Source organism: Haliotis cracherodii, unplaced genomic scaffold, assembly GCF_022045235.1.
Source record: "Haliotis cracherodii isolate W230 unplaced genomic scaffold, xgHalCrac1.p SCAF_15, whole genome shotgun sequence".
In the NCBI taxonomy this organism is placed as follows: domain Eukaryota; kingdom Metazoa; phylum Mollusca; class Gastropoda; order Lepetellida; family Haliotidae; genus Haliotis; species Haliotis cracherodii.
The window spans coordinates 27,459,562-27,486,975 of NW_027266270.1; the positions used below are offsets into that span (position 1 = coordinate 27,459,562).

Here is a 27,414-nt window from a genome sequence, read left to right on the forward strand (position 1 = left end):
TTCAGAGACATGATGTTAGTCTACATATGTATATACGATCTCCAATGAGGTTGTGACTGGTCTTTTAACAAGAGCACTTTCTATATGGTTTAAGTATAGGTGTGCATGCTCCCTTCCAAATCCCTACCTATACACAGATTACCTCTGATGCAAGAATTCGGAAAGGTCCGAAATTAGATTAAATCACCATTAATCTGTTGCCATCGCCACAATTAACGACAAGATAGAACAGATAACGATTCCCTGAATCACTAGTGTCGAGGAGGGATGTGCTGCCGCAAGTTCCGCTGTTTCAACAACACGCGCACGCACGTCTGTCTGTCTCGCGTTTCCAGGCCATTTCTATAAAAGGAGAAGCCCCCAAACTCTCGCTTCTGCAATTAATTCTGTAACTCCGGGAGAAAACGAGACTATCGCTTCTGTCACTGCCCTGTGTGGAGTACACAAGACCAGATCAACAGCTTGTAAGTACCTGTGTTATACTATCTGGTATGGAAGATACGTCTTCTATTGAATAATGTACCATCTTATAGTAATTATGAAAGTGGTCATATTCCTGTGATAATGTGTGTTGTGGTGTATATCATTCCCGCGTCATAGATCTTTTTTATTACTTGCATGGGACTGGTAAGATATGTTGTAGATTCTCACTGAAGATATCTTTTGAAGCTCACGGAACAGTATTTCATCAGTTGCTCTAGCAGAAGATGGTCCCAAGGCCATCTTGTTTACGGGATTCTGCCGTTAGACATTCTTTAAATATACTTGAAAACCTGCCGTAGTATTATCAGAACTGGTGGCGCGTTTGCTGTATCAAATGGGAATATAAACCTCCCAAATTGATAAAGAAAACCTCACACGCCGTATTTCGGAATCTAGTAAGTGTTTTCGGGTTTTTTAGTAGTAACTAATGAAACAAGCAAAGTTTTTGGACTTTCCACTCTCGATCCTCATTAAAGGTGTTTGACTTGCATCTTCCCGCCATTGCTATTGTACTTCAATAAAAAACCTACTTTTTTCGGAAACAACAAATCACAAAGAGTCGGATAATTTAAGAGAATGATTTTGCTGTTTCACTTTTTTCTTTGCTTCACAATCATAATTACCACACATTGAGCTTGCAGATAAAATATACGATCTGACCAAATAAAGAAATTTGCGAATTGTTTGCGTTTTGTTGACGGAAGTCATTCCACCAACTGTTGGGGTTCGTCTCATCACCATCTAAATCATTCTATAAAGATTTACTCCATTTTGATTTATGTCTGAATGAAACTTGAGAAACGTAACACGTTTACATCACACTAGGTTATCGTGTTTCAAAATGCGACATTCAAGTGACAGGATGTCGGAACATTATAATAGTAATTGTATAGCGAATGATAGATGTTTGAAACGCCCCCTAAGATGGCGTCTGGCAAAGAACCAAGTGACTTGCTGATTCGACAATGTCTCCGGAATTCCCGTTGTATTAGGAAAAACACGCAACAGACAGCGCCTGTTGCCATAATTATGCCTCCGAAACTTATGATATTTCTATACTTGCAGTAACATATTTCCATGGCGATATTTGCTGAGCTAAATACGCAATTTTGGACTTGTTGACGTTAAAGGCCTTCTCGTCCAGTAAAACACTATTATTGTCTGGTGTGAAAGATACGTCTGCTATTATGTTTTTGCCATTGAAAGATGGCTTTCTCATCAGTCGTGCTGATAGTCGTATTTAACCTTGAAGATGTCGCTGCTAGTATCACGGGGGAGAGAAGGGCATGTCCTTGTGTACAACGAACCCCTTTCATCCCGACTCCATGAATGAAGTAATTCTCACCAGAAATTTATTACTCCATCGTTCTAAAATCAATTACACCTCCAAAATACGTTTGTTAGTTCTGCATTCGACGAATACGGGATTCCAAACATCCGGATTAAAGAGGTTTTGAGGATAAATCGGGCGTTCTCTGGTGAAGTGCAGAAAGCACAGTGTTTTATGATATGTATCTACAATGATTCCTTATAATAACAAACATATACTTTATGTATAATTTATTATATTTTATATTAATTTTTATACTTTAGCTTAATGTTATTATCGACAACGGACTATAGTTTTTTTTGTGACGATCATTGTACTAATGAGTATGATCAGGTGAGAATGATATATGTGTTAGATTATTAAGGTGGAATTATTATGGTAAAATAATAATCGATTCCGGGTCAGAATAAATCCCCAGCACCCCATTCTTGTCCGATGGTCTGCTAAAACGAGGACCGGGTGGTTACAATGGACGCCATGGACTATACTTTCTGTCACTGGTTCGTTTGACTGGAATATTTCAAGGCTGTCGTGATACAGCTGGAATAGTGCTAACTGCGGCGTAAAGAACCATCCACTTACTCCAACAACGACAACGCAACTCTACCTCATGTTAGTAAATCGACAAAGACGAATAAGAACATCACACGATTGTCCCTATTAAAGTCCTTAGCGAAAGACTAGTTATACATCCATGCACTCATCACTCAGCCTTAGCTACCCGTGAAAATCCGGGGTAGAATAGGTCTTCAGGAACCCATGCTTGTCGTTAAAGGCGACTATGCTTGTCGAAAGAGGCGACTAACGGGATCAGACGGTCAGGCTCGCTGACTTGGTTGATGCATGTCATCGTATTCAAATTGCGTGGATCGATGCTCATGATGTCAATCACTGGATTGTCTGGTCCAGTCTCGATTATTTACAGACCGCCGTCATATAGCTGGAATATAGTGCGGCGTTAAACAACAAACAAACAAACAAACAAACAAACAAACAAACTGAGCAAGGCTAAGGTGAAGCCGACGATAGCTGTCTTGACAATGACAGCAAAATGGTTTCTTCCCCTCAAGGGAGAATTATTTAAGAAAAGAAGTGCGATAACCGACTTCCATGTCTGCAACTTTCTCAACGCGATTGCCACTTGTCTGTAGACAAGCTGACACGTGAACTAACACATCTGTTAAGTGATTCCCAATTTAGAAGCTTCTGAAGAAGCATAAACGGACGAGTTATTCTACGCTGGTTGCCATGGAGATCACAAAAACGAGGGTTGTGGTATCTCAAAATACGGATAAAATGCTTGAAACATCATGCCACACAACCTTGTTTGATTCTGTGTCTGTTGCGTCACAGTGGTAGGGTTGGGTAGTGGGTAGGTCATGTTCATGAGACGAAGTAAAAACGTTTGACAGTTGAGTGTGAATGAATCGTGTGCATGTTTCTACTGGAATGGTGGGTTTGTAGAAAAACGAATTGGGGAACATGAAATGGAAGGTTTATCTGGAGGAACGTGAAGAAAAGGAAACACTTGTAGGAATGGTCATGAAAACATGGAACGTTTATCTACTTTTTAAATATGTACTATTCGGTAATATGTTATATCATAATATAATATGATATTTAAGGAAGGGTGCAAATACATGACATATGTTGAGGAGGGAAATCCTGTTTAAGTGACTCATGAATGAAAAACCCTCCGCCCCACTGTCAATAATGAAATCCCAATTTTTAAAAAATCGTGAATACATATATACCTTGCACATATTTTGTGGTTTACTTTAATAGCAGATATATTTCTTATATATCTACTTTGCTCTAATTTAAAGTGAATGTCTGTATTACAGTAGAACAGATTTAATGGAATAAAATAAGGTATAGAACAACTCGAATGATTGCAAGACACCGTGAATAATACTTGCAGATATAATCGCAGAAGACTTTAACCTTACGTGTCAGGATAGGTCAAATTCTATGAAATTATGGCCTTTCAAAGACCTGATACTCATGGATTGTAACAGGACTAATAAAACACGATGGCATGTAGTCAAATATATCCAATACAGCCCATGCAAGTCTATAATAGTGGACAAGTCTAGATTAATGCAGTGTCTGAAAATGAAGAGAATCTCTGGGCTCCTTTTTATTATATTTTATTAAGATAATTTAATAACTGTTTCTTTTCTCTAAAATATGTTTATTTGAGAGACTAGATGTTAGTCTTGATGGCACATAAAGGGGGCTTGACCACTGGACATTTTGGAGTGCTGTAGCAAGTCATTTAAACCAATTTGGCTATCTATATCATCACATGCAGTTGTTTGTTTATTCATATCAATCAGTCGTAATTATAACACTAATTATACAGCTACAATGACTGAGTTCCACTACAGTGAAGTGAGGTGAGGTTAACTGAAAGGGACATTAACTTCGTGTTCAACATTATTGCAATTATATAGCGACGTGCATGCACATGTGTGTGTGGCTGCTTGTACTGCTTGTCAGGTCTTATGCATGTGAAATACCATGCCACAGTTTAACATGGACACTCAGATACATGTACTTATTTCGAGCTGTCCTTGTTTTATCCACCTAATGGCGAGCGCCAGGCAGGGAAACAATAAGTACCATACTTTTAGGTCTTTTGGTCTTGCCTACATGCGTAAATATTATTCATGAAAACCAAGCTTCATCTTCCCCGTGATCCTGAAATATTTGTTAACGAGGCGTAATACCTCATCCGCTTCCAGAGTAGAAATGATAAATATCAAAGCAATTTTACAAGACCAGGCAATTCAGCGATTTACATCCAGCGACTTGTAAGTGGTGACTAACGGCATCGGGTGGTCAGGCTCGCTGACTTGGTTGATGCGTGTCATCGTATCCCAATTGCGTAGATCGATGCTCATGATGTCAATCAGTGGATTTTCTTGACCTGGCTCGATTATTAACAGACCGCCGTCAAATAGCTGGAATATAACAGCGTTAAACAACATACAAATAATATACATAGCTTAAGACGAACAAAACATTTAAGCATACAATTTTGAAAACAAATATTCCCCAATGTTGTATGAGAGAGCTGGAAATGGAGTTCAGGTGAGTGTTTTCATCATTATATTACTATGTCAAATACATTACGTGCGATAACACACTGGCGCAGTAAAAACACGTGATACTCTGACATGTCACCGTGACTAATGCCAATGCACGAGGTGCATGCTTAAGGTTATCTTGCACGCATTCTCATATAGAGGTCAAAGGTGCAAAAGGTCATGACTCTAAATTTAGTTTTCCGATATGGGCAGAGACGTTCATATACAGACGTTATTTACAGCAATTCGGCAAGAGGAAACGGGAAACGATATATGTCATGTGACCAGGAAGAACTCACCGAGTTTTTCGCCCCCACGAAGGTCTAAATTTACACCTTCCCATAACATGCCCAGCGCATTCTCAGAGAGCCGTTATCTGTCAGACATTCCACGCCGAGACAGTGCTCGCAGACACGCACAGATTGTTGACTTTGCATGACGCAGTTCCAATGTGCAAATGTTTCTTTCATTAATTGTAATTTTTTATGTTTATTTTTGCCTTCACTGTCTGGTCATGTCAGGATTGTGAACAGTTGTACAAGAACAAATTTGCACTTTTGTCAATGCTGTATATGTCTTTTGGGTGCTTGTAGTAACACGAACATATTTCTTCAACAAACTGATGTTTCTTTTGAAGATTTTCTTGCGACCGCAGTGTAAATTCAGTTTAACTTGGTCACAATTGCCCTTCTGAATGTGTTTCCACTGATGCGTCTACAAATCGCAAGGAGGGAATTCGTGTGTGGACATTAGATAACCCCAACGATACTGATACGACGCCATCCTTGTATAGACTGGTTCATGGTTGAAATGAGTTGCATTACCTTTATAATGATGAGACGGATTCGTGCAGTTGATGGTTCTCTTGGGGTTTCCCTTTTGATTAAACGTCGATATCTTGTCACAGGACATAACTGATACAGTTTGCGTTTTCCTTTAATAAAGAGCTCAAGTGAAATATTATAAATTGTGTTTGAAATTTCATGAGACAATACAAGTTGGTAAAGGAAATCAGATATTTGCCTACCGGGCATATTAAGGAATTTAAAGGACTCAGCAATGTCGTAAAACGTCATGATAATATTTTGACATTTCCTTCAGGAAGGTTCCTCTTATAACAGTATAATGTATTTTGTTTAATTTCTTAGTTTAATGTTTCAAAATATGTTAGGTAGAGAAGTCAAGAAAATAGCCTAGTTAAGACAAGGCCGACAGGGGGTGTTCTCTTCAGAATGACGTGTACGTTTTTTTCAGGTGAGAGTAATTGAGCAGAGTGACTGACACGGCACTAATTGCGGGCGTGCAAAACAGTAAACAGTTGTTGGCACCTGTTCTCAGAACACACCTCCGCAACTTTACCCCGGCTCAATTCTCAGAAAATGTCCCTATCAAGAAAGGTCTTGTTTCGTAATAAAATTGTTAGCAGATCAGTAAGTTGTGGTCACCCGTGAAGACCCGAGTTAGAATAGGTCTTCAGCAACACATGCTTGCCGTAAAAGGCATCAATGCTTGTCGTAACGGGATCGGGTGGTCAGGCTCGCTGACTTCGTTGATTCATGTCATCGTATCTCAATTGCGTGGATCGATGCTCATGATGTCAGTCACTGAATTGTCTGGGCCACACTAAATTATTGACAGACCGCCATCATATATATATATATATATATATATATATCCGGAATATTAATTGCTGAGTGCGGCGTTTACTAACAAACAAACAAACAAACAAACAAACATTCCCGAGTTCCTCACCCATCACATAGCTTGACACAAAGCAGTACTATGTAACTATAACCAAAACAAATATGCCTGGCCAGTAGAAGGGGCACCGAGTTGTATCACAAACATTTTGTATTTCTTTGAAAAATCTACAATCTGGTCAAAACCTGCTCTCTTATAGACTGAGTGAGCGAGTGATTTTGGTCTTACGCCGCTTTTAGCAATATTCCAGCAATATCACGGCGGTCTTATAGACTGAAACGGGCACCGGTTGTAGCCCGGACCGAGATATGCGTATGCGTAGGAAGAGTTAAGGCAGGGGGTATTAGATTACATGATTTTCACATACTTTCTGCGATTTTTATGTATAGAAGTAATTTCTTAGTTTCTTCTGCAAAGTTCCGTCTCTCAGAAGTAACTTCCCGTTTAGGACACGTGACCTGCCTCAGTCTATATGTTGGTTTATTATATCATACAAGTAGAGATTGCTGCAGTGCATCAATGGTTCCCCGCCATATAATTTAATGGGCAGAGGAAGGAAGTGTAAGCTGGGGGAGGAGAGAATTGGTGTAAAGTACAAATTGGTTGTTATTAATGTAGTTATCTTTGGAAAGCACAATAAAAGAAACAGTGTCTTTAAATGGTCAGCACAAGAAAACCCAAGGCAAGAAAACACACAACTGGGCCTGTCAGGCAAAACTTGATATATACCCACTATTAGTACCAATAATATAAAAAGTAATTGATTACAAGTCCTATGTAGATAACACAACAAATGTCATTCTTAAACATGGTTCGGCACCAAATATCAATATTTCTGGTCAAAATGTTGGTTGGGTGGGCGGGGAAGAATAACCGTATTGCATGTAAACTTAAGATTAAGATTAATATGTCGCATGGTTGCACGATTGGGGGTGGGGTGGGGTGGGGTGGGGTGGGGTGGGGTGGGGTGGGTTGTGGGGCGTGTGTGTGGGCATCAACAACAAATAAGTATTATAAGTGCAAAGTTTTACTGATATTTTTTCACACATATATGTATACAATAACAAGAATGTGCCTGGCAACTTAAGCACTAGTGTTTTTTGTATCTATAAAAACATAGTGAGCTTGTTGATTGTAAATTCTATAATGATAAGTTCAAAATGGACGAATACCGATTTGGAAACCAACTTAAAATAGTTAATTTGATTTAACTGAATTTAGTTTGTGGATAGTAAGGTGTATAGTAAGGTGATACGCAACTTAAAACTTGGTGAAACATTCGTGAAACATGGCATGTGAAATATGAAACTACTGAATGATCAGTTGAGGTGTAGTATTAGGGGTGAGAAGTTACACAACATTGTAACCGTTTGATGTTTGGTTTTTAAAGTCGACTGTAAATTCGATATCATGATTCAAGTCACAATCCTGGATTAAAATGACCCAGGCCGGGCGGTCGGGTAGCCTAATGGTTAAAGCGTTCGCTCTTTACGCCGAGGACCCGGGTTCGATTTCCGACATGGGTACAATGTGTGAAGCCAATTTCTGGTGTCCCCCGCCGTGATATTGCTTGAGTATTGCTAAAAGCGGCGTCAAACCATAGTCACTCACTTACTCACCCATTCATAATATCAACCTCTCGTTTCGTCACCCTCTATTTAACTACACTCGGCCTTGGACCTTTATTGGGCCAAATGTATATTGACGTTGACATACACATTAGACGGGCGCTGCCGTTTTAAGGCAGCATACTCATACTCATCAGTTTCACATATACACGACCGCCTCCGTGGCCTAGAGGTAGAGCGTCCACCTGGAGAGCGGAAGGTCCGGGGTTCGATCCCCGGGCGCGTCATACCAAAAAATACGTTCAAAGATGGTACTTGTTGTTACCCTGTCTGGCGCTCGGCATTAAGGGGCTAAAACAAGGACTGGTCGGCTCGGAGTCAGTTTACTGTTTCTTAGTGGGGTATTCATGTTAAACTGCGACATGGTTTCTTAGTGGGGTATTCATGTTAAACTGTGACATGGTTTCTTAGTGGGGTATTCATGTTAAACTGTGACATGGTTTCTCAGTTGTGTAGCACTTTAAAGTATTAAGTTGCACCATTTGCCAGGGATTTATACAATAGGCGTTAAAATATGCACAGAATTACATCTACATTCAGATGTACATGGTATGTAAATATGCACATGTACATGTGATAGTATGTTACCTGTGTTCGACCTACGTTTTCGTGTCACGTCACGCGTATTTTTCTTTCCATCAACATTTTACGCTGATGTATTTTGATAATATTCAGAATAAATATATTTTCAATGTAGAACGATACAGAGCATTCCTATGTCCTTGACCAGGCTGAAAAAATGGATAAATTGATTTCTACTTCTATGTAGAGATATGATCTACACACACGAAGCCATGTTGTGATTTATAAGGGTTGTGGAAATGTTATAATCACTGTGTCGATTTGTTTCAGCAGTTGAGTAAGTTCCCCCACTAACCAGCCATCATGTCTGACGCCAGCAGAGCCAAGAAGTCCGGTATTGGATACCAGATCGAACAGAAGATGGAAACCGTAAGTTCATCTTAGTTCCTTACACATTGTAGAACACCCTTTGTCTGCGGATTTCAGATCTACCGTCAGGTGGACTGTATCCCCGATACTACACCCCTTTGCATTATCTCTCTCCCAGTTCCAGAGTTTCAGAGCAACAATCTCCTGGATGGTACCCTCGATGTTACCCTTTTCTCACATTGTCTCGCTCTCTGTTTCAGAGCAACAATCTCCTGGATGGTACCCTCGATGTTACCCTTTTCTCACATTGTCTCGCTCTCTGTTTCAGAGCAACAATCTCCTTGATGGTACCCTCGATGTTACCCTTTTCTCACATTGTCTCGCTCTCTGTTTCAGAGCAACAATCTCCTGGATGGTACCCTCGATATTACCCTTTTCTAACATTGTCTCGCTCTCTGTTTCAGAGCAACAATCATCTGGATGGTACCCTCGATGTTACCCTTTTCTAACATTGTCTCACTCTCTGTTTCAGAGCAACAATCATCTGGATGGTACCCTCGATGTTACCTTTTTCTAACATTGTCTCGCTCTCTGTTTCAGAGCAACAATCATCTGGATGGTACCCTCGATGATACCCTTTTCTAACATTGTCTCGCCTTCTGTTTCAGAGCAACAATCTCCTGGATGGTACCCTCGATGTTACCCTTTTCTAACAGTGTCTCGCTCTCTGTTTCAGAGCAACAATCTCCTGGATGGTACCCTCGATGTTACCCTTTTCTAACATTGTCTCGCTCTCTGTTTCAGAGCAACAATCTCCTGGATGGTACCCTCGATGTTACCCTTTTCTCACATTGTCTCGCTCTCTGTTTCAGAGCAACAATCTCCTGGATGGTACCCTCGATATTACCCTTTTCTCACATTGTCTCGCTCTCTGTTTCAGAGCAACAATCATCTGGATGGTACCCTCGATGTTACCCTTTTCTAACATTGTCTCACTCTCTGTTTCAGAGCAACAATCATCTGGATGGTACCCTCGATGTTACCTTTTTCTAACATTGTCTCGCTCTCTGTTTCAGAGCAACAATCATCTGGATGGTACCCTCGATGTTACCCTTTTCTAACATTGTCTCGCCTTCTGTTTCAGAGCAACAATCTCCTGGATGGTACCCTCGATGTTACCCTTTTCTAACAGTGTCTCGCTCTCTGTTTCAGAGCAACAATCATCTGCATGGTACCCTCGATGTTACCCTTTTCTCACATTGTCTCGCTCTCTGTTTCAGAGCAACAATCTCCTGGATGGTACCCTCGATGTTACCCTTTTCTAACATTGTCTCGCTCTCTGTTTCAGAGCAACAATCTTCTGGATAGTACCCTCGATGTTACCCCTTTCTAACATTGTCTTGCTCTCTGTTTCAGAGCAACAATCTCCTGGATGGTACCCTCGATGTTACCCCTTTCTAACATTGTCCTGCTCTCTGTTTCAGAGCAACAATCTCCTGGATAGTACCCTCGATGTTACCCTTTTCTCACATTGTCTCGCCCTCTGTTTCAGAGCTACAATCTCCTGGATGGTACCCTCGATGTTACCCTTTTCTAACATTGTCTCGCTCTCTGTTTCAGAGCAACAATCTCCTGGATACTACCCTCAATGCTACCCTTTTCTCACAGTGTCTCGCCCTCTGTTTCAGAGCTACAATCATCTGGATGGTACCCTCGATGCTAACCTTTTCTCACAGTCTCGCCCTCTGTTTCAGAACTACAATCATCTGGATAGTACCCTCGATGCTACCCTTTTCTAACATTGTCTCGCTCTCTGTGTCAGAGCAACAATCTCCTAGATGGTACCCTCGATGTTACCCTTTCTTAACATTGTCTCTGTTTCAGAACTACAATCATCTTGATGGTACCCTCGATCCTACCTTTTCTCACAATGTCTCGCCCTCTGTTTCAGAGCAACAATCATCTGGATGGTACCCTCGATGTTACCCGCTTCTCACATTGTCTCGCTCTCTGTTTCAGAGCAACAATCTCCTGGATAGTACCCTCGATATTACCATTTTCTAACATTGTCTCGCTCTCTGTTTCAGAGCAACAATCTCCTGGATAGTACCCTCGATGTTACCTTTTTCTCACATTGTCTCGCTCTCTGTTTCAGAGCAACAATCTCCTGGGTGCTACCCTCGATGTTACCCTTTTCTCACAGTGTCTCGCCCTCTGTTTCAGAGCAACAATCATCTGGATGGTACCCTCGATGCTACCCTTTTCTCACAGTGTCTCGCCCTGTTTCAGAGCTACAATCATCTGGATGGTACCCTCGATGCTAACCTTTTCTAACATTGTCTCGCTCTCTGTTTCAGAGCAACAATCATCTGGATGGTACCCTCGATGTTACCCTTTTCTCACAGTGTCTCGCCCTCTGTTTCAGAGCAACAATCATCTGGATGGTACCCTCGATGTGACCATTTTCTCACATTGTCTCGCCCTGTTTCAGAGCTACAATCATCTGGATGGTACCCTCGATGCTACCCTTTTCTCACATTGTCTCGCCCTCTGTTTCAGAGCTACAATCATCTGGATGTTACCCTTTTCCCACAATGTCTCGCCCTCTGTTTCAGAGCTACAATCATCTGGATGGTACCCTCGATGTTACCCTTTTCTCACATTGTCTCGCCCTCTGTTTCAGAGCTACAATCATCTGGATGGTACCCTCGATGATAACCTTTTCTCACAGTGTCTCGCCCTCTGTTTCAGAGCAACAATCATCTGGATGGTACCCTCGATGATAACCTTTTCTCACAGTGTCTCGCCCTCTGTTTCAGAGCAACAATCATCTGGATGGTACCCTCGATGTTACCCTTTTCTAACATTGTCTCGCTCTCTGTTTCAGAGCAACAATCTCCTAGATGGTACCCTCGATGTTACCCTTTCTTAACATTGTCTCTGTTTCAGAGCTACAATCATCTTGATGGTACCCTCGATGCTACCTTTTCTCACATTGTCTCGCCCTCTGTTTCAGAGCTACAATCATCTGGATGTTACCCTTTTCTCACATTGTCTCGCCCTGTTTCAGAGCTACAATCATCTGGATGGTACCATCGATGCTACCCTTTTCTCACATTGTCTCGCCCTCTGTTTCAGAGCTACAATCATCTGGATGTTACCCTTTTCTCACATTGTCTCGCCCTGTTTCAGAGCTACAATCATCTGGATGGTACACTCGATGCTACCCTTTTCTTACATTGTCTCGCCCTCTGTTTCACAGCTACAATCATCTGGATAGTCCCCTCGATGTGACCATTTTCTCATTGTCTCGCCCTGTTTCAGAGCTACAATCATCTGGATGTTACCATCGATGCTACCTTTTCTCACATTGTCTTGCCCCTGTTTCAGAGCTACAATCATCTGGATGTTACCCTTTTCTCACAGTGTCTCTACCTCTGTTTCAGAGCTACAATCATCTGGATGGTACCCTCGATGCTACCCTTTTCTCACAGTCTCGCCCTCTGTTTCAGAGCTACAATCATCTGGATGGTACCTTCGATGCTACCCTTTTCTCACAGTGTCTCGCCCTCTGTTTCAGAGCAACAATCATCTGGATGGTACCTTCGATGTTACCCTTTTCTAACATTGTCTCGCCCTCTGTTTCAGAGCTACAATCATCTGGATGGTACCGTCGATGCTACCCTTTTCTCACAGTGTCTCGCTCTCGGTTTCAGTGCAGCAATCATCTGGATGGTACCCTCGATGCTACCCTTTTCTCACATTGTCTCGCCCTCTGTTTCAGAGCTACAATCATCTGGATGTTACCCTCGATGATACATTTTTCTCACAGTCTCGCCCTCTGTTTGAGCTACAATTATCTGGATAGTACCCTCGATGCTACCTTTTTCTCACAGTCTCGCCCTCTGTTTCAGAGCTACAATCATCTGGATAGTACCCTCGATGATACCTTTTTCTCACAGTCTCGCCCTCTGTTTCAGAGCTACAATCATCTGGATGTTACCCTCGATGCTACCCTTTTCTCACAGTATTGCCCCCTGTTTCAGAGCTACAATCATCTGGATGGTACCCTCGATGCTACCCTTTTCTCACAATCATCGTGATGCTAACCGTTTCTCACATTGTCTCGCCCTCTGTTTCAGAGCAACAATCATCTGGATGGTACCCTCGATGCTACCCTTTTCTCACAGTATTGACCCCTGTTTCAGAGCAACAATCTCCTAGATGGTACCCTCGATGCTACCCTTTTCTCACATTGTCTCGCCCTCTGTTTCAGAGCTACAATCATCTGGATGTTACCCTCGATGATACCTTTTTCTCACAGTCTCGCCCTCTGTTTGAGCTACAATTATCTGGATAGTACCCTCGATGCTACCCTTTTCTCACAGTGTCTCGCCCTCTGTTTCAGAGCTACAATCATCTGGATAGTACCCTCGATGATACCTTTTTCTCACAGTCTCGCCCTCTGTTTCAGAACTTCAATCATCTGGATGGTACCCTCGATGCTACCCTTTTCTCACAATCATCTGGATGCTACCCGTTTCTCACATTGTCTCGCCCTCTGTTTCAGAGCAACAATCATCTGGATGGTACCCTCGATGCTACCCTTTTCTCACAATCATCTGGATGCTACCCGTTTCTCACATTGTCTCGCCCTCTGTTTCAGAGCTACAATCATCTGGATGGTACCCTCGATGTTACCCGTTTTTCTCACATTGTCTCGCCCTTTGTTTCAGAGCTACAATCATCTTGATGGTACCCTTTTCTCACATTTTCGCGCCCTGTTTCAGAGCTACAATCATCTGGATGTTACCCTCGGTGCTACCCTTTTTTTCTCACATTGTCTCGCCATCTGTTTCAGGGCTACAATCATCTGGATGGTACCCTCGATGTTACCCTTTTTTCTCACATTGTCTCGCCCTTTGTTTCAGAGCTACAATCATCTGGATGGTACCCTTTTCTCACATTGTCTCGCTCTCTGTTTGAGCTACAATCATCTTGATGGTACCCTCGATGCTACCTTTTTCTCACAGTCTCGCCCTCTGTTTCAGAGCTACAATCATCTGGATGTTACCCTCGATGCTACCCTTTTCTCACATTGTCTCGCTCTCTGTTTCAGAGCAACAATCATCTGGATTGTACCCTCGGTACTACCCTTTTTTTTCTCACATTGTCTCGCCCTCTGTTTCAGAGCTACGATCAGCTGGAGCAGGATGGTACACCCGAAGCTATCAGAGCGTGGATACAGGCTGTTCTTGCGGGAGATGAGGAGGCAGGGTCACTGGTAAGATTGTGTAACTCAACGTGTATTTGAGTACAAGTACGAACTGACTGATTTACGAAGAGCATGAGCTATAGTTGAACCCACAGACCAAACGTGTGGCCAATTCGTGTACAAAACGTAGTCAGGGATGCATAATGCACAGCAAGTGCAGGGAAACAAAACCACTTTATGTAGTCATCCTCCCCGTGTTTGCAGTGAGTATGGTACATCGGTATGTGTATTTGTGTTTAAGAAGCGCCGTATACGGCAGTTAATTGCTCTGGCAGAAGAATTGCAGGTGGCCCGGTTGTCAAGGGTACAGAAGAATGTAACGCAAAATATAGTAGCTACAAGACACATGATCACACCCAGTGTCAGTATACTATATAAAAGGTCCTTTTATATAGTATACTGACACTGGGTGTGATCATATCTTGTAGCTACTATTTTTTGCGTCACAATCCCCTGTCGCCAACGGCGTTGCAACTTGCTGGAAAAGTGAAGAGAATTCGCCTGTCTGCAACATGTGCGGGTTCGTCAAACATCATTACCTCTGTAATTGTGGGTTTTCCTCCGACGCAGACGCACTGAAATGGTGATGCAAACGGCGTAAACAACAATTCAGTTTCACGTCAGACAGTATTCGTTGTGTGGATACAGTGCGTTTACAGCATGGCGTCTGTTCCCGTGATAATGCTTGATTGGTGGAAATATTTGTGGGTTATCAATTTTCCATTTGATACTTCTAAATTACGCCTTTTCACACCAAAACACCAACGATGTCCTTCTTATCGATCCACAACATAAATGGGTGCCGATGGCCCATCAGAATTGCATACGTTCGATATCAAAACTTTTTTTGTGAAGCGAAACATCGAACAATAGTTATCATTATTGATAATTCTAAGAATACTACCTTTATTACATATCTGCCATAAATCCTGTATTTTGGCTTCAATCACACTAACTAAAATTTTCAGATTTTCAACAGACGTCCTCTTACATGTCAATTACACACAATTAGTTGCCACAAAGTAGTCTTGTAACTACCCACACCGTGATGTCACAATATCACTTTTTTCCCTCATCTCCTACTTGCGATAGATGAATAGGGGAGGTAGGAGGGAGTAATTCGTATGTAATAATGGCAGTATTCTTAGAATTATAAACAGTGATAACTACTGTTCGATAATTCTAACGAAACTTCAATTACATATCTGCCAGAATATACCAGATGGACCCTGGTGGGATCTGCCTCTCTGTGTAATTGACAGCAATCCTTTTCTGGAAACCATAATGCACTGATTCTAATCCTACTGAGATAATTTCCTCTGAAATTCCCATTGAGGACTTGAAAATCAGAAAACTATGTCAATAAGCCTTCAAATATGTGATTTTTTAACAAGATTTACCGTTGTATTTGCTGCTTTGACCATAATAAGCCTGGATTAGTGACCTACAATACCGGCGATAACGTCAATTCCGGTTCTGACGTCCCCTCGGTATGTCACTTCCCCTTTTGGTAATGACGTCTCTTTAAGTCTATTTCTACCTCAAAGATGTCATTTCCAGGTTAGATGACTTTGTGCAGCTCTTTCCGGTGCTGACATCACTTCCGGCTCCTCTATCACTTCTGATAATGATGTCACTTCCGGTTAATGGTGATAGATGAAATTTAAGGTGCATCCTACACCTAATCAAAGTGTAAAGGACTAAAGGAATACATGTCTTCTAGGTCTGGCTGCTCGTCACGTTAGGACAAGCTTGTAAAGGTGAGGCCCACTGACAGCCGGAAACTACTAAGACTACTGAGAGGCAATGAGGCGAGACTCATGGCTAGGGCTCTTATTTCGTGACCCGAGCAGGTGTGGCGTAGAATTCTGAGCCGGTGTATAACTTTGTGCAGCTGTGGCCTTCATCCATTCTGCTGAAGTAGCCTTGGTGATATTCTTGTTCGAGTTGGTCTTACAGGATAAAAAAAGAGTCTCCTTCAATGGCGTCTATGTGGGTCAGTAGCCAAGAGATAGAACTCAAGAGCTCTGATGGGGCATAAGAGTCTGTCTGGGTGATCCACTGTTGGTCCTAATGCAGGGATTGTATAGTGTCTATGAACCAACAATCCCATTGTGGTAGATTGGTTCTTGGCTACGAACTCTTGCTGCTGTAACCATGGCTAGGAGAAACGATGTTTTCCTGGCTTTTTGAAGTAGGATAGCCTTTTGCAATGGGTTCGTAAGGTTCCATTAACAGTGCTGATAGTACCACAGATAGATTCCACTTCGATAGATACGTGGCGTCTTGATATCTTCTAGTTGAAAGGATTTCAAGGGATGGTTTCAGATAGATAATCCATCATGTTGAAGTACAGAATGAAGGGCTGATCTGTAACCTTCTATTGTCCCGTGTTTGAATTTATTGTTTTGACGTAGATAAACAAAGAGGTCAGCTATCATAGGGATTGATACTGCATTATCAATAATCTCTAGTCGTCTTCTGGACAAACTTGTCTCATCTGTTGTCATAAATAAAAGGGGGGATGAAGCAGGCTCAGAGTATCCAGATGTTTGCATCTTCTGCGTGATAACTTCCAGGCGGTTAGATGTAGGCTGGGCAATGGAATATGCCAGACTTGGGCTGTCGTAGCAGATCTCGAAGAAGTGATAACTTTATGGATTCCTCCATTAGTGTCTTTAGTAGTCTGGGGAACCATGCCCTGCAGGACCATACTGGGGCTATCTGTATTATTACACAATCCGTCTCCTCCACCTTGTGGATGACTTTGTCTAGGAGAGACCATGGTGGGAATACGTAGCTGAATAGATTCGTCCAATCCATCGAATGAGCGTCGATCTGGTGAGCTCTTGGTTCGGGAACTGGACTGACATCAACAGGAAGTTGATTATTCTGGCAGGTGGCGAATAGATCTATGTGTGGTATGTCCCATATCTTGAAGATCTGAGGATGTAATGTGCATTCTATTCTCACCCGACGTGAAAGGTTGTCGGCCAGCATGTTCAGTTTCCCAGGTATATGGCAGTTAAAGGAGTCAGCCAAGGCAAACAATCATGTAGTCCCTGTCATCAGGGAGTTGGATCTGGTTCCTCACATAGGCCACTACTGTGGTGTTGTCCATGGCTATGAGAACTGATGATAGAGGAAGTTGTGTTTTCCATTCCAGGATGGCGTAATATATGGCCTTCATTTCCCTGCAGTTGATATGAAGGTTCTTCTCCTCTGTGTTCCTAGATCCCTGTGCTGCGAGATCATCCATATGAGCTTCCCATCCCGAATCTGATGCGTCTGTGAATAGATGATGTTCTGGCGTTGGATAAGTCAGCGGGATGGCACTCATCACATGTTCTCTGTGATTCCACCGATGGAGGTCTTGTAGCAAAGTGGGACTGGAATTCTAGGTCCTTCGATGGTTGACCCATGTCTGTAGAGGACGTAGCCTCAGCACTCCTCTGAAGGTCATATCCTGTGGAGATGTCAAGTTGCCTTGCAGAGACATCCACCACCTCAGCTGCTAACATGGCACCGGTCATGTGAAATCTTCAACCCACGGTGTGTATGTTCAGGCTCGGATGTTTCCTGAAATGTAGCTTGTAGCCGTGAGCCACGACGTCTAGAATCCAGTGGTCGGGCGTAACTTGCTTCCCATTTTCTGCATATGACAGAAGGCGCCCTCCCACTGTGCCCGGAGTCTGCGTTAAGTTGAAAGACAGGAGGCGTAAATTGCAATCCACAGAATGAACCAGGTCAAAAGGGTCTATAATGTTGGAGGGGGTTGCAAGGAAGTCAGTATTTTCTTTCCCCTGTGCCACTTGATCTTCCATGGCAATTCTATCCCCGTCTCTTGAAGTCTGGCTGGCGAAAAGAGTCTGCGAAGATTGTGACTTGTCGTACCTCAGCCTCGGTTGGAACGAATCCTTCCCGGTGGGAACAAACTTCTTCTTAGGTACTGTTTGGATGCAGATGATTTATGGTCCCAGGGTCGTTTGTCAGAATGTGATGACTCATGAGCTCTCGCCGCAAGGTCCATGGTGGAAGTCTGGAATCGCTCAGCTGTATCTTGTTTCACTTCATCTATCACATGTCTGGGTTTCCCGTTTAAAGTTGTGGTCGCTGATATCTGTTGCGACGTCATGAACTCTTTGGTCTGGCTAGATACGGCCCTTGACCTAATCTGGGATAGGAGCTGTTGTCGCTGTAGTCTCAGTAACTGTGATGAAGTCCAGATTTGGGATGATTGTAATCATCCTGCATCTTGACAATCGAGTCAAGGAGGCTGGGGATTAGTCCAACTCAATCGGTCCTAATGGTCATGGGTGTTTCCGGCACAATTCCTTCATAGGATGGTTGTAGAGGAGGTATGAGTCTAAATCCGGTGACGAACCAATTTATATATGCCCCGATATCCATGGAGTATCTAGCAACCGATCCTAAATCCTTGAAACATGATGCTGATGAAGTAACGTTCATGTCGTGATTGCACATTTATTTGTAGAAATCCTCACCCAAGCTTTGGAACTCCGGAAGTCTACCATTGTGCGTCTTGTATAACTTTCGTTTCATAGGTGGCAGAGGTAGACGTTCATCGTGCTTGAGTCTATGGATGTTATCCGTCGATTGGTCTACGACCTTGCACGCGTTGCTGGACCAAGGTAATGTCTGATGAATATGCTGAGATGGGGCATGCGCATGACATCCCCTGTATTCCGGCATCTGGGGTGATGAATCCTCTGTCACATGTGGCCGAAGTGTAGGCATAAGGTGGTAAAGATCTTTAATAAGTTCCACAAAAGTGTAGCCTTCACTGTAATTATGTTGGGGTGAGTTGTCAAGCTCCTCCAAACCCTCTGATTCCAGCTCTGAGTAACCTGGGGAATCTCTTTTGGGAGTGGATAATTGTATCCCTCAGCTTCTGCCCCGTAGGGCATCCTCCGCTGACTATGATTCTGGTACAATCTGTCTCCCTGTGGCTTGTAGCCCGTGGGTAACAGTAGCCATGCCTTGGCTGTCCTCACGGCTGGCTGGCCGGTCGGCTGGACGACTGGCTGGGTAAAACTGTGGAGTCTGTGCGGCTGGCTTGGGTCCCTTTGGACGGTCAAACGGTAAGTCGTGGTCGGTAGGCCGTGGGTGGCTGGCTGGAGTCCGTGCGGCGGCCGTAGGTTTTCTTCACGAATGGCTGGCTGGACGGCTTATCAGTCAGCTGGAATGCCGTGGAAAGCAGGCCCGTGGGGCCATACAGCGTCTGGCTTGGTTGCCGTGCGGCTACCGTACGTGGGAGAGCCGTGGGCTGACCGTGCGGGTCAGCTTGTAGATCTTGTGTAGCATGGTCCACGGCCGTGGACAAAGATCTGGTAGTCTCAGCCAGAGCTACCGTCGCGATCTCAGCGTCCATATCCGACAGCTTAGAGTCAATCATGTCTTTCATCATCTCCTGCTGTTCTCTCAGAAGTTGTTGGATGCGACTCACGGTGAGAGCAGGAGATGATGGGGTCACTGGAGAGGGGGGCGCTGGGGAGGATACTGATTTCTCAGTGATGATCTTGTTAACCTTTTTCTTCGCCGCCTCTCTCCTCTTGGCCTTAGTCGTGGCCTCGCAAACCCAACACCAGCTATACTCACGTGCGTGTAGTCTCTTCCAGCAGCACTATTACTTTAAGTATATATCTATTTATATGTCTGTTATTATAGAAATCTTATGAGAATAATCTTAGATTAATGTGACCTACTACCAAGTGCTAGATTGTCACTAGTAGTTGGATTCACGACTATTATAGTAGATGTTAACTCTAGCACACACAGATAAAACTGATATGGCCGCCATTGTGACATCACGGCGTTGGTAGTTACGAGACTACTTGGCGGCAACTAATTGTGTATAACTGACAGTGAAGAGGACGTCTGTTGAAAATCTGAACATTTTAGTTAGTGTGATTGAAGCCAAAATACAGGATTTATGGCAGATATGTAAGAGAGGTAGAAGTTTCGTTAGAATAAGTACATTCACATGGACACTGGTAGTGGCAGGAGATCCCGACCACAGGTGTTTGTTGTCAATCATAGTTATGTCTACAGTCTTGCACTCTAAAGAGCATTTGCTCTGGCGTCTGTACAGTGAAATCTCGTCAAGTCGGACCTCGTTAATCCGGAAACACTTTTTCAGAAACAAATACACATGCACATACATATATATACAAATGAAATAACAATAAATCAAGAATGTTGTTTACTGTGTTTAATTCACTGGGAATGACACCGTTTGGATCACCAAGGTTTTACTGTATATGACTTACTGCTATGGTGTAGGAATCTTGCGTTACTATATTTGACCCCAAACGACTCTATGTTTTTCGTGAAGGCATCGCGCCGGAAAAGCGCGTTAATTTGCACTTTGGGCACCAAGGTGCTGGGCGAAAACACCTGTCCTGGTTTCATAACAGATGCCATGGACAGGTGCCATTAAGGTTTCCAGTAGTTTTACTAAGAGTTTGTGTGATTTGTCCTTGACCGTGTGAGTGTGCGTGTGCTCTATCCTCCATTCCCTTCCTTTCCTTGTAGAAAAGCAGCAAGCAAAGGGACCTCCACGAGTGGCTCAAATCTGGTTCCATTCTCTGCAAGTGAGTGATTCCATAGCAACCATGCCGTCATCAATTCCTGTGAACTGTTCGTTTGCCCTGCCCAATACATATCTTCCCAATTCCTTTGAGAGATCTACACTGGTATAAGTATATAGTTCCTGAGACGACATTAAATCGTGAAACAATTTGGGGGGATAAATAATCTTTTCATTTCTTTGTTTATAAACAAATTTATTGACTGTCTATTATTGGTGTTCTGTGTGAATTTTGGACGTAGTTTGAAAGGTAATGAGTTTTCTGATTGAAGAAGAAATATAGTAAACATCCCATTTACTGCGAGTAAACCTTAAGCAAATCATGAAGTACAGTGGTAGAGGGGAATCTATTTTATTGTACAAAACACCCTCATAGGGCAGAGTACAAACTAGCATCATTTAGATTTCGCATTTGATCTCCCCTTCAATGCATTACAGTCTAAACATGTAAATTAGTGACTTGTGTGAGGTTTAAGTTCCAAGGACTGCATATTTCCAGACAAGACGGTAGGCGTAAATCGCAATCTAATCTGAAGTGTGCAGCGTCTGCCCGATTAGCTTTGTATAGATGAGAAATCAGGCAGCCCCATATTAATTGGAAGAGAGTTAATTGTGCGCCTTTTAACATCATATCTAATTCATTGCAACCATTATTCATTCCTAGACTCATCAACCAACTCCTGGCTGGGATAGGCCAGCCCCCAGTTAGCTTCAAGAAGAAGGCACCAAATACATTCGCTGCCTTCGGCAACATCGAGAATTTCAACAATGGCTGTACGGCCTATGGCATGAAGAAGGAGTCCCTGGTGCAGTCGGTGGATCTGTATGAAGGCAGGAAGGGTCCCTTTGTGAACGTCATCAACACCCTCCACAGTCTCGGCATGAAGGTAGGTTACAACATCATACAGCTGTGTTCAAGCAAAGGCTAAATTATTGGCAGTTGCCACCAAAACTAAGAAATATTGGGAGCGCTTCTGGAATAATAACATCTATTTAGGAACCAATCATAGGTTACCACAGCTACAGCACAGTATCCAAAGTTCTTCTCATTATATCCCATTGTCATGTTCTGTGTTATTCCGATAACAATAACGCATACTAACATTAAGTTATACTTTTTGTTTTGAAAGAATTTCCCCCAAAACGTATCAATCAAATACAAGTTTTATCAGGTTCAATGGCATGACACAATAATGCAAGGTGTGGGACCTCGAAGTAATTGTTTTGAAATACGTTCAGCAAACATTTATTTCAAAGGAATTCTTAAACAGCATGATACTGAATCTGATTTTGACTTTGGGCATCCTTGTCTATTGAAGGAAAAAATCAAAAGCAATACGGATAGAAATGGAATATCTTGAACATGAATAATTTGTATGCAATGGCATATTCTTGACACTCAGTCATATAGATGGGGCAGTGGGACCCAGTCGTCTTGAGTTGTGTCCCTTGAGCACGCCAGAAACCTATGATCTGGGGTTGACCAAAGTGGTAAAGGTCTAAGACCTGCTGACATGCTGTTATATAACTGGAATACTGCAGAGTCGCACTAAACCAAACTCACTCACTCACATAAAACTGTACCATTGTCATCAACTTCAACCTCTTCAAATGGGAAAAATGAGTTTTATCAATAAAATATGAAAGAGCAACTTAAGCTCCTGCTTTTGTTTTAAAGAACTACACCTGGGTGTACTGTAGCTGTTTGTGATTGGTTCTGTTTGCCCTTATTATTCAACCTGATTGCAAATGCTGTTCTACCTTTCCACCTAATAAGTTCATGAGATACTTATTCATTTTCCTTTGATAATATACCATTTTTTTACTGTCAGTGTTATTTTAGGAAATATCTTCCTATTGGTTTCTTGATATGACATGTTTAAATAAACAGTATTAAACAATCAGTATTGAACATTACCAGTGAACATTGTGCATTGTATTGTTCATATATTTAATCATATGACATAATATTTTCTATTTTTCGTAAGATTCTGAATGCTTTTATGTTGTATTTTTCATAACAAGAGTGCTATGGAAATTTTAAACTTCAATTTTTCTAGTTCTGCGTATGTTATTTTGTTATATTGTTACAACTGACAATGTTCTTGTTGTGAGTGAATTGCCTCCCTTGCAACTAATTCCTTTCGCTTCATTCCCAAATACCCATGTCAACCTACCTGTTTCCAATGTCATCCCAACTGAAACTGCATTCATTCAAAACATGTATCCAACCCACTGCATAGATAAACCAGCACAGTTATCAAGCCTTGCAGTTCAGTGTATTCTGTGCATCAGTGTCTGTGAAACCCATGAGCCATTTTGAATCAGCCATTTTTGATGTTGTGTGACAGGCTTTTGGCCACTCAAAGCCTGCACAATTGGTATTGTAGATTGTCAGTTTACGACCTCTCTCGATGTTGTCAATAAGCTGTGAACCTGTGACAGTGTGGCTGCAGCTGTTTGAGAATACTAAACCCAACTAAACAGACAGAAATATTAAAATACATTTCATTGAGTTTTCAGGTTATCAGGCTAGCTGTGAGAACCTGTTTCCTGACAACCCTTGCAGACAATCATAAGTTTCAAACATCTAGGTTCTTTAAAAAATATCTTAGAAGAAAATACACCAATGCTCTTAAACAGTTCCTACTTGAAAGCCATTGTAAGTTAGTATAAGGTTGTAGATAAACCCCAAATAGAATTCTTCACCAAAAAAATACATTACAAGACTCCTCTTTTATTAACAGAGATAAGTCCATGAAATGCCTCTTATGATGGAGGTTGAAAATAAATTCAAGGGTGGGGGTCTGTTAATGAGATGCTGTGAACGAGGCAAACCAGTGGTCAACTGCATGAGTAAAGATCAGGACAACCACACAATGGATCCTCATAGACCAGTTATACTTGCATAAGTCCTGTCCTGGAAACTCTACCCTGGTCCCCTTTACATGAAGACACCATTGGGTGCATGTTCACAAAACCATGACAAGGCACGGGTGGCCCAGTTGTCTGTGATGCTTGAATTCTCTGTGCAGAGTTACATCCCTTGGGTGAGCCAGAAACCTATGATCATGGGTTCGAATCCCGAATCACCATGATTATGTTTCTTGGTTTATCAGCACCATACCCATGTATAACTTTGGCCTTTTATCCCACAAGAGATAATTCTAAACGGGACTCTTTGAGATGGCATCGTTTGTCTTGAATGCATCTAGCAACCCTCTTAGTGTAACTGATATTGAACAGGAACATAATGGCTAAAATATATAAGCAATTTGAATAACATAAAGCCATGACTAAATACAGAATATATAAACAGTGGGAGAAGGTTAAGAGCAGATTCAAAGGATTCAGCTTGTTTCACAACTGCAGAAAGAAGTGTAGGATTATCTCCCTTGTGTGCTGTTGCAGGGTTATGAGTAAGTGAATGCTCATTGACACATTAAGGTAACAAGTAATCCCTCTTCCATCCTACAGCCATCAATATTGTCTAATAACAATAATTATAAACTACAGTGTATTTGTCCCGCGCATACACCAAGTGCATGCTCAAAGCGCAACAATATTCTAACAGGAATATGCTTCTCTGAAAAGATATGTTTTAAGATTAGATCTGAAAGTGTCCAAACTGGGTTATAGCCTTATTGGAAGAGGAGGGTTGTTTCAAAGTTGTGGACCAATTGTGCCAAAAGCTTTGTAGCCATAGATTTGTAGTGAGGGACCTCCAGTTGTTGTCTACTACTTACCTTAAACCATACCTCCACTCTTGTGATACTTCATGTATGTAAACACCAATAAATTGTTACAACTTACTATCTATTTCCAAACAAAAATGTCATTTAAAAAAAATGTATACTGTATCACTTTTCTGATAAAAAGTCATTTGTTTTGTTTACAAAGTGAGATACTCACGCATTTGAGTACTGATATCTGATGACATGTTTTGTAAGTGAGCATGGCAGTTATAGTTTCACTACTCTTTCACTTGCTTCTTGATTTCATAGCATTATATGATTTGACCAGTGACAATTTGGAACATACAGTGTTCTTGTTCCAAGATCAATGTCATTTGTTGATATTTCCAAAAGATACATAGAATTTGGGGATACATGAAAATAAAGATGGGATTGTTCTTCATCATATTTCCAGGTGTACCTAGAAGATTAATACAGAATACAGATCAGAAATTATTATTTTCAGTGAACAAATTCCATTAGTCTCCAATATACTATCATAGAATTTCATTAAAATCAAAACATTTACTCCATTTAAAACAGATTAAAATTCTTCTGATTATTATGAGATTGACTCTCATAATTTTCAGTGGTATATTGCATCTGAAAGATTTCAAGAAACTGTTGTATTGATACATGAATTTACTGACGATATTTGCTATTGTAGTAACTGATGTACAACTATGTAAGGACTGAGATAAACTTGCAGATGGTTACCCCCATAACACTGGCACTGGACCACAGCACAATTAACACACATCCATGTTGTCAGGTGACAGTAACTGTATACATGGACCTGCACTGTCCTCTGCACTTACCACTTACCCACAACTTACCACTTAATCTTAAAAATGTCCTTTTAACCCCCTAAAATAGTTACCATTGCTGAAAACATATGCTTCGAAATATAGTTTAAAAAAAATTAAACCCTGGTTTGTATATCCTGGTTTCCATGAAACCTCTTCTGTACACATTTATACTGTTTTCCTCAAAACAGTTCTTCAATACATACAAATCAGTATCCCGTATGTATGTATGTATGTATGTATGTATGTATGTATGTATGTATGTCTGTCTGTCTGTCTGTCTGTCTGTCTGTCTGTCTGTACCTTAAGTTCATTCCATCCCCAAACCAACTGGTGCCCCTAAAAGTTACTGTCACGTATATATATTAGTAACCCTTCAACTTACTCTAACATATGTATACTGCTAACTCCAAAACATACTCTAGTTTAAATATTTGTAACCCTAAAACTATCCTTCCATCCACAAACATACTGGATTACTATTCAAATTTATACTAGCCTACCTCAATCTTTTCATCCCTATACACAAATACCCTGAATACTTTTACCTACATTTCCAGTAGAATACCCCTAGAAAAATCTCCATTAAACAGACTTCTCCCAGACCTGAGAATCCTGCTGGTATATATGCCCCAAACACTTAGTCATAACCTCACTCTTCACCCCCTCAAGAAGCAACTGGTAGAATTGATACCAAACCCTGGCAAATATCTTACACATCATCCACTCCATACTTAATGTGACTTTTTTTTCAATTTACAGGCAAATGCCAATGGATTTGAAGTGATGTACTGTGGACAAATTGAGCGATACCTCTGCGACAATTAAAACACAAAAAGGGAAAAAAAGGAAAACTGGTCTATTTGTTTTTTACTTCTACTTTATCCATGTTCATTGGCCTTGGCTTATTTGCTAACATAACTGACTTATATATGTTTCAGGCTATGGAAAATGGTTTCCAAGTCACCTATTTGGGTGTAAAAGCTCCTACGCTAGATAGCTAAACACCATCAACTGCCTCCAACTGGATCTAACCAGACCTATCTGGCCTCGGCCGGCTAGATCCTGCCTGCCATGTTTTAACAGCCTCATGTCTATTCTTTCAAGTCTGTATTCTTTTCATTATATATCTCTGCAATTTATGTTTTAGTTTAACTGTTGTTGTTCTATACCTAAACTACAGCACTCTTTATACCCTTGCATGAACAAAATTTCCAAACAACACAATGTAATACTCACATCTTTCATGGAATTTCTAGTTAACTGAGTTAAACAAAATACCCCTAATGTTTTATCCACTGATTTCATTAATATTTTGATAATTGTGAGTATTATTTCAAACTACCCATATTCCAGTCTCATCTAAGAGCACATATCCCCTGGAAATCTAGTTAGTTGCTTATAGCTGGTAGTATATCACACTGCCTAAATGCTTAACAGAAAACTATTTGTTGGACAACTTGTTATTTCTTGATTTGTACATTGTATGACGCTGCCCTCAGGGCACTGCCTCATGGGGACTGATTAAAATCTCATGTCTCAGCACTCATTGAGCAGCATTTTTACAAATAAACTTGTTAAAATTCGATTTGTTGCATTGATATTATACGTTTGTGTGTGTGTTGCTTAACGTTGCACTCAGCAATATTCTCTATATGACGGCGGTCTGTAAGTAGTTGAGTCTGTACCAGACAATCCCGTGATTGACCATGAGCATCGAACCATGCAATTGGGATACGATGACAATATCAACCAAGTCAGCAAGCCTCTTACCACAAGCATACCGGTAGTCGCCTTTTATGACCCGGATTTTCACGGGGCGATATTATACATGTACCAGTATGTATATTCTACTGAAGAACAT

General features: G+C 41.6%; 1 protein-coding gene across 3 annotated transcripts; it reads left to right on the plus strand.

Moving 5' to 3' along the window:
• The first annotated feature begins 303 nt into the window (after positions 1–303).
• On the plus strand, positions 304–27,136 carry LOC139462442 (transgelin-2-like). 3 transcript variants are annotated; one of them, XM_071244160.1, is made up of 6 exons: positions 304–464; positions 9,090–9,185; positions 14,317–14,409; positions 20,956–21,014; positions 21,675–21,897; positions 26,313–26,485. In XM_071244160.1, the coding sequence occupies exons 2-6, from the start codon at positions 9,120–9,122 to the stop codon at positions 26,376–26,378; spliced, it is 507 nt and encodes a 168-aa protein (XP_071100261.1). In that variant the 5' UTR covers positions 304–464; positions 9,090–9,119; the 3' UTR covers positions 26,379–26,485. The 3 variants fall into 3 exon arrangements, with proteins under 3 accessions (XP_071100261.1, XP_071100260.1, XP_071100262.1); XM_071244159.1 differs by having other exon boundaries at positions 307–464; positions 9,087–9,185; XM_071244161.1 differs by lacking the exon at positions 26,313–26,485 and adding an exon at positions 26,492–27,136 and having other exon boundaries at positions 313–464; positions 9,087–9,185.
• Positions 27,137–27,414: the final 278 nt, after the last annotated feature.

What these genes read in the sequence shown, in the direction of transcription:
- LOC139462442 (XM_071244160.1), top strand. Translation starts at nt 9,120, where the DNA reads ATGTCTGACGCCAGCAGAGCCAAGAAGTCCGGTATTGGATACCAGATC. An exon ending in TCTGGTTCCATTCTCTGCAA is followed by an intron (nt 21,015 to 21,674) that starts GTGAGTGATTCC and finishes ATTCATTCCTAG; the next exon opens with ACTCATCAACCAACTCCTGG. An exon ending in TCCACAGTCTCGGCATGAAG is followed by an intron (nt 21,898 to 26,312) that starts GTAGGTTACAAC and finishes TTCAATTTACAG; the next exon opens with GCAAATGCCAATGGATTTGA.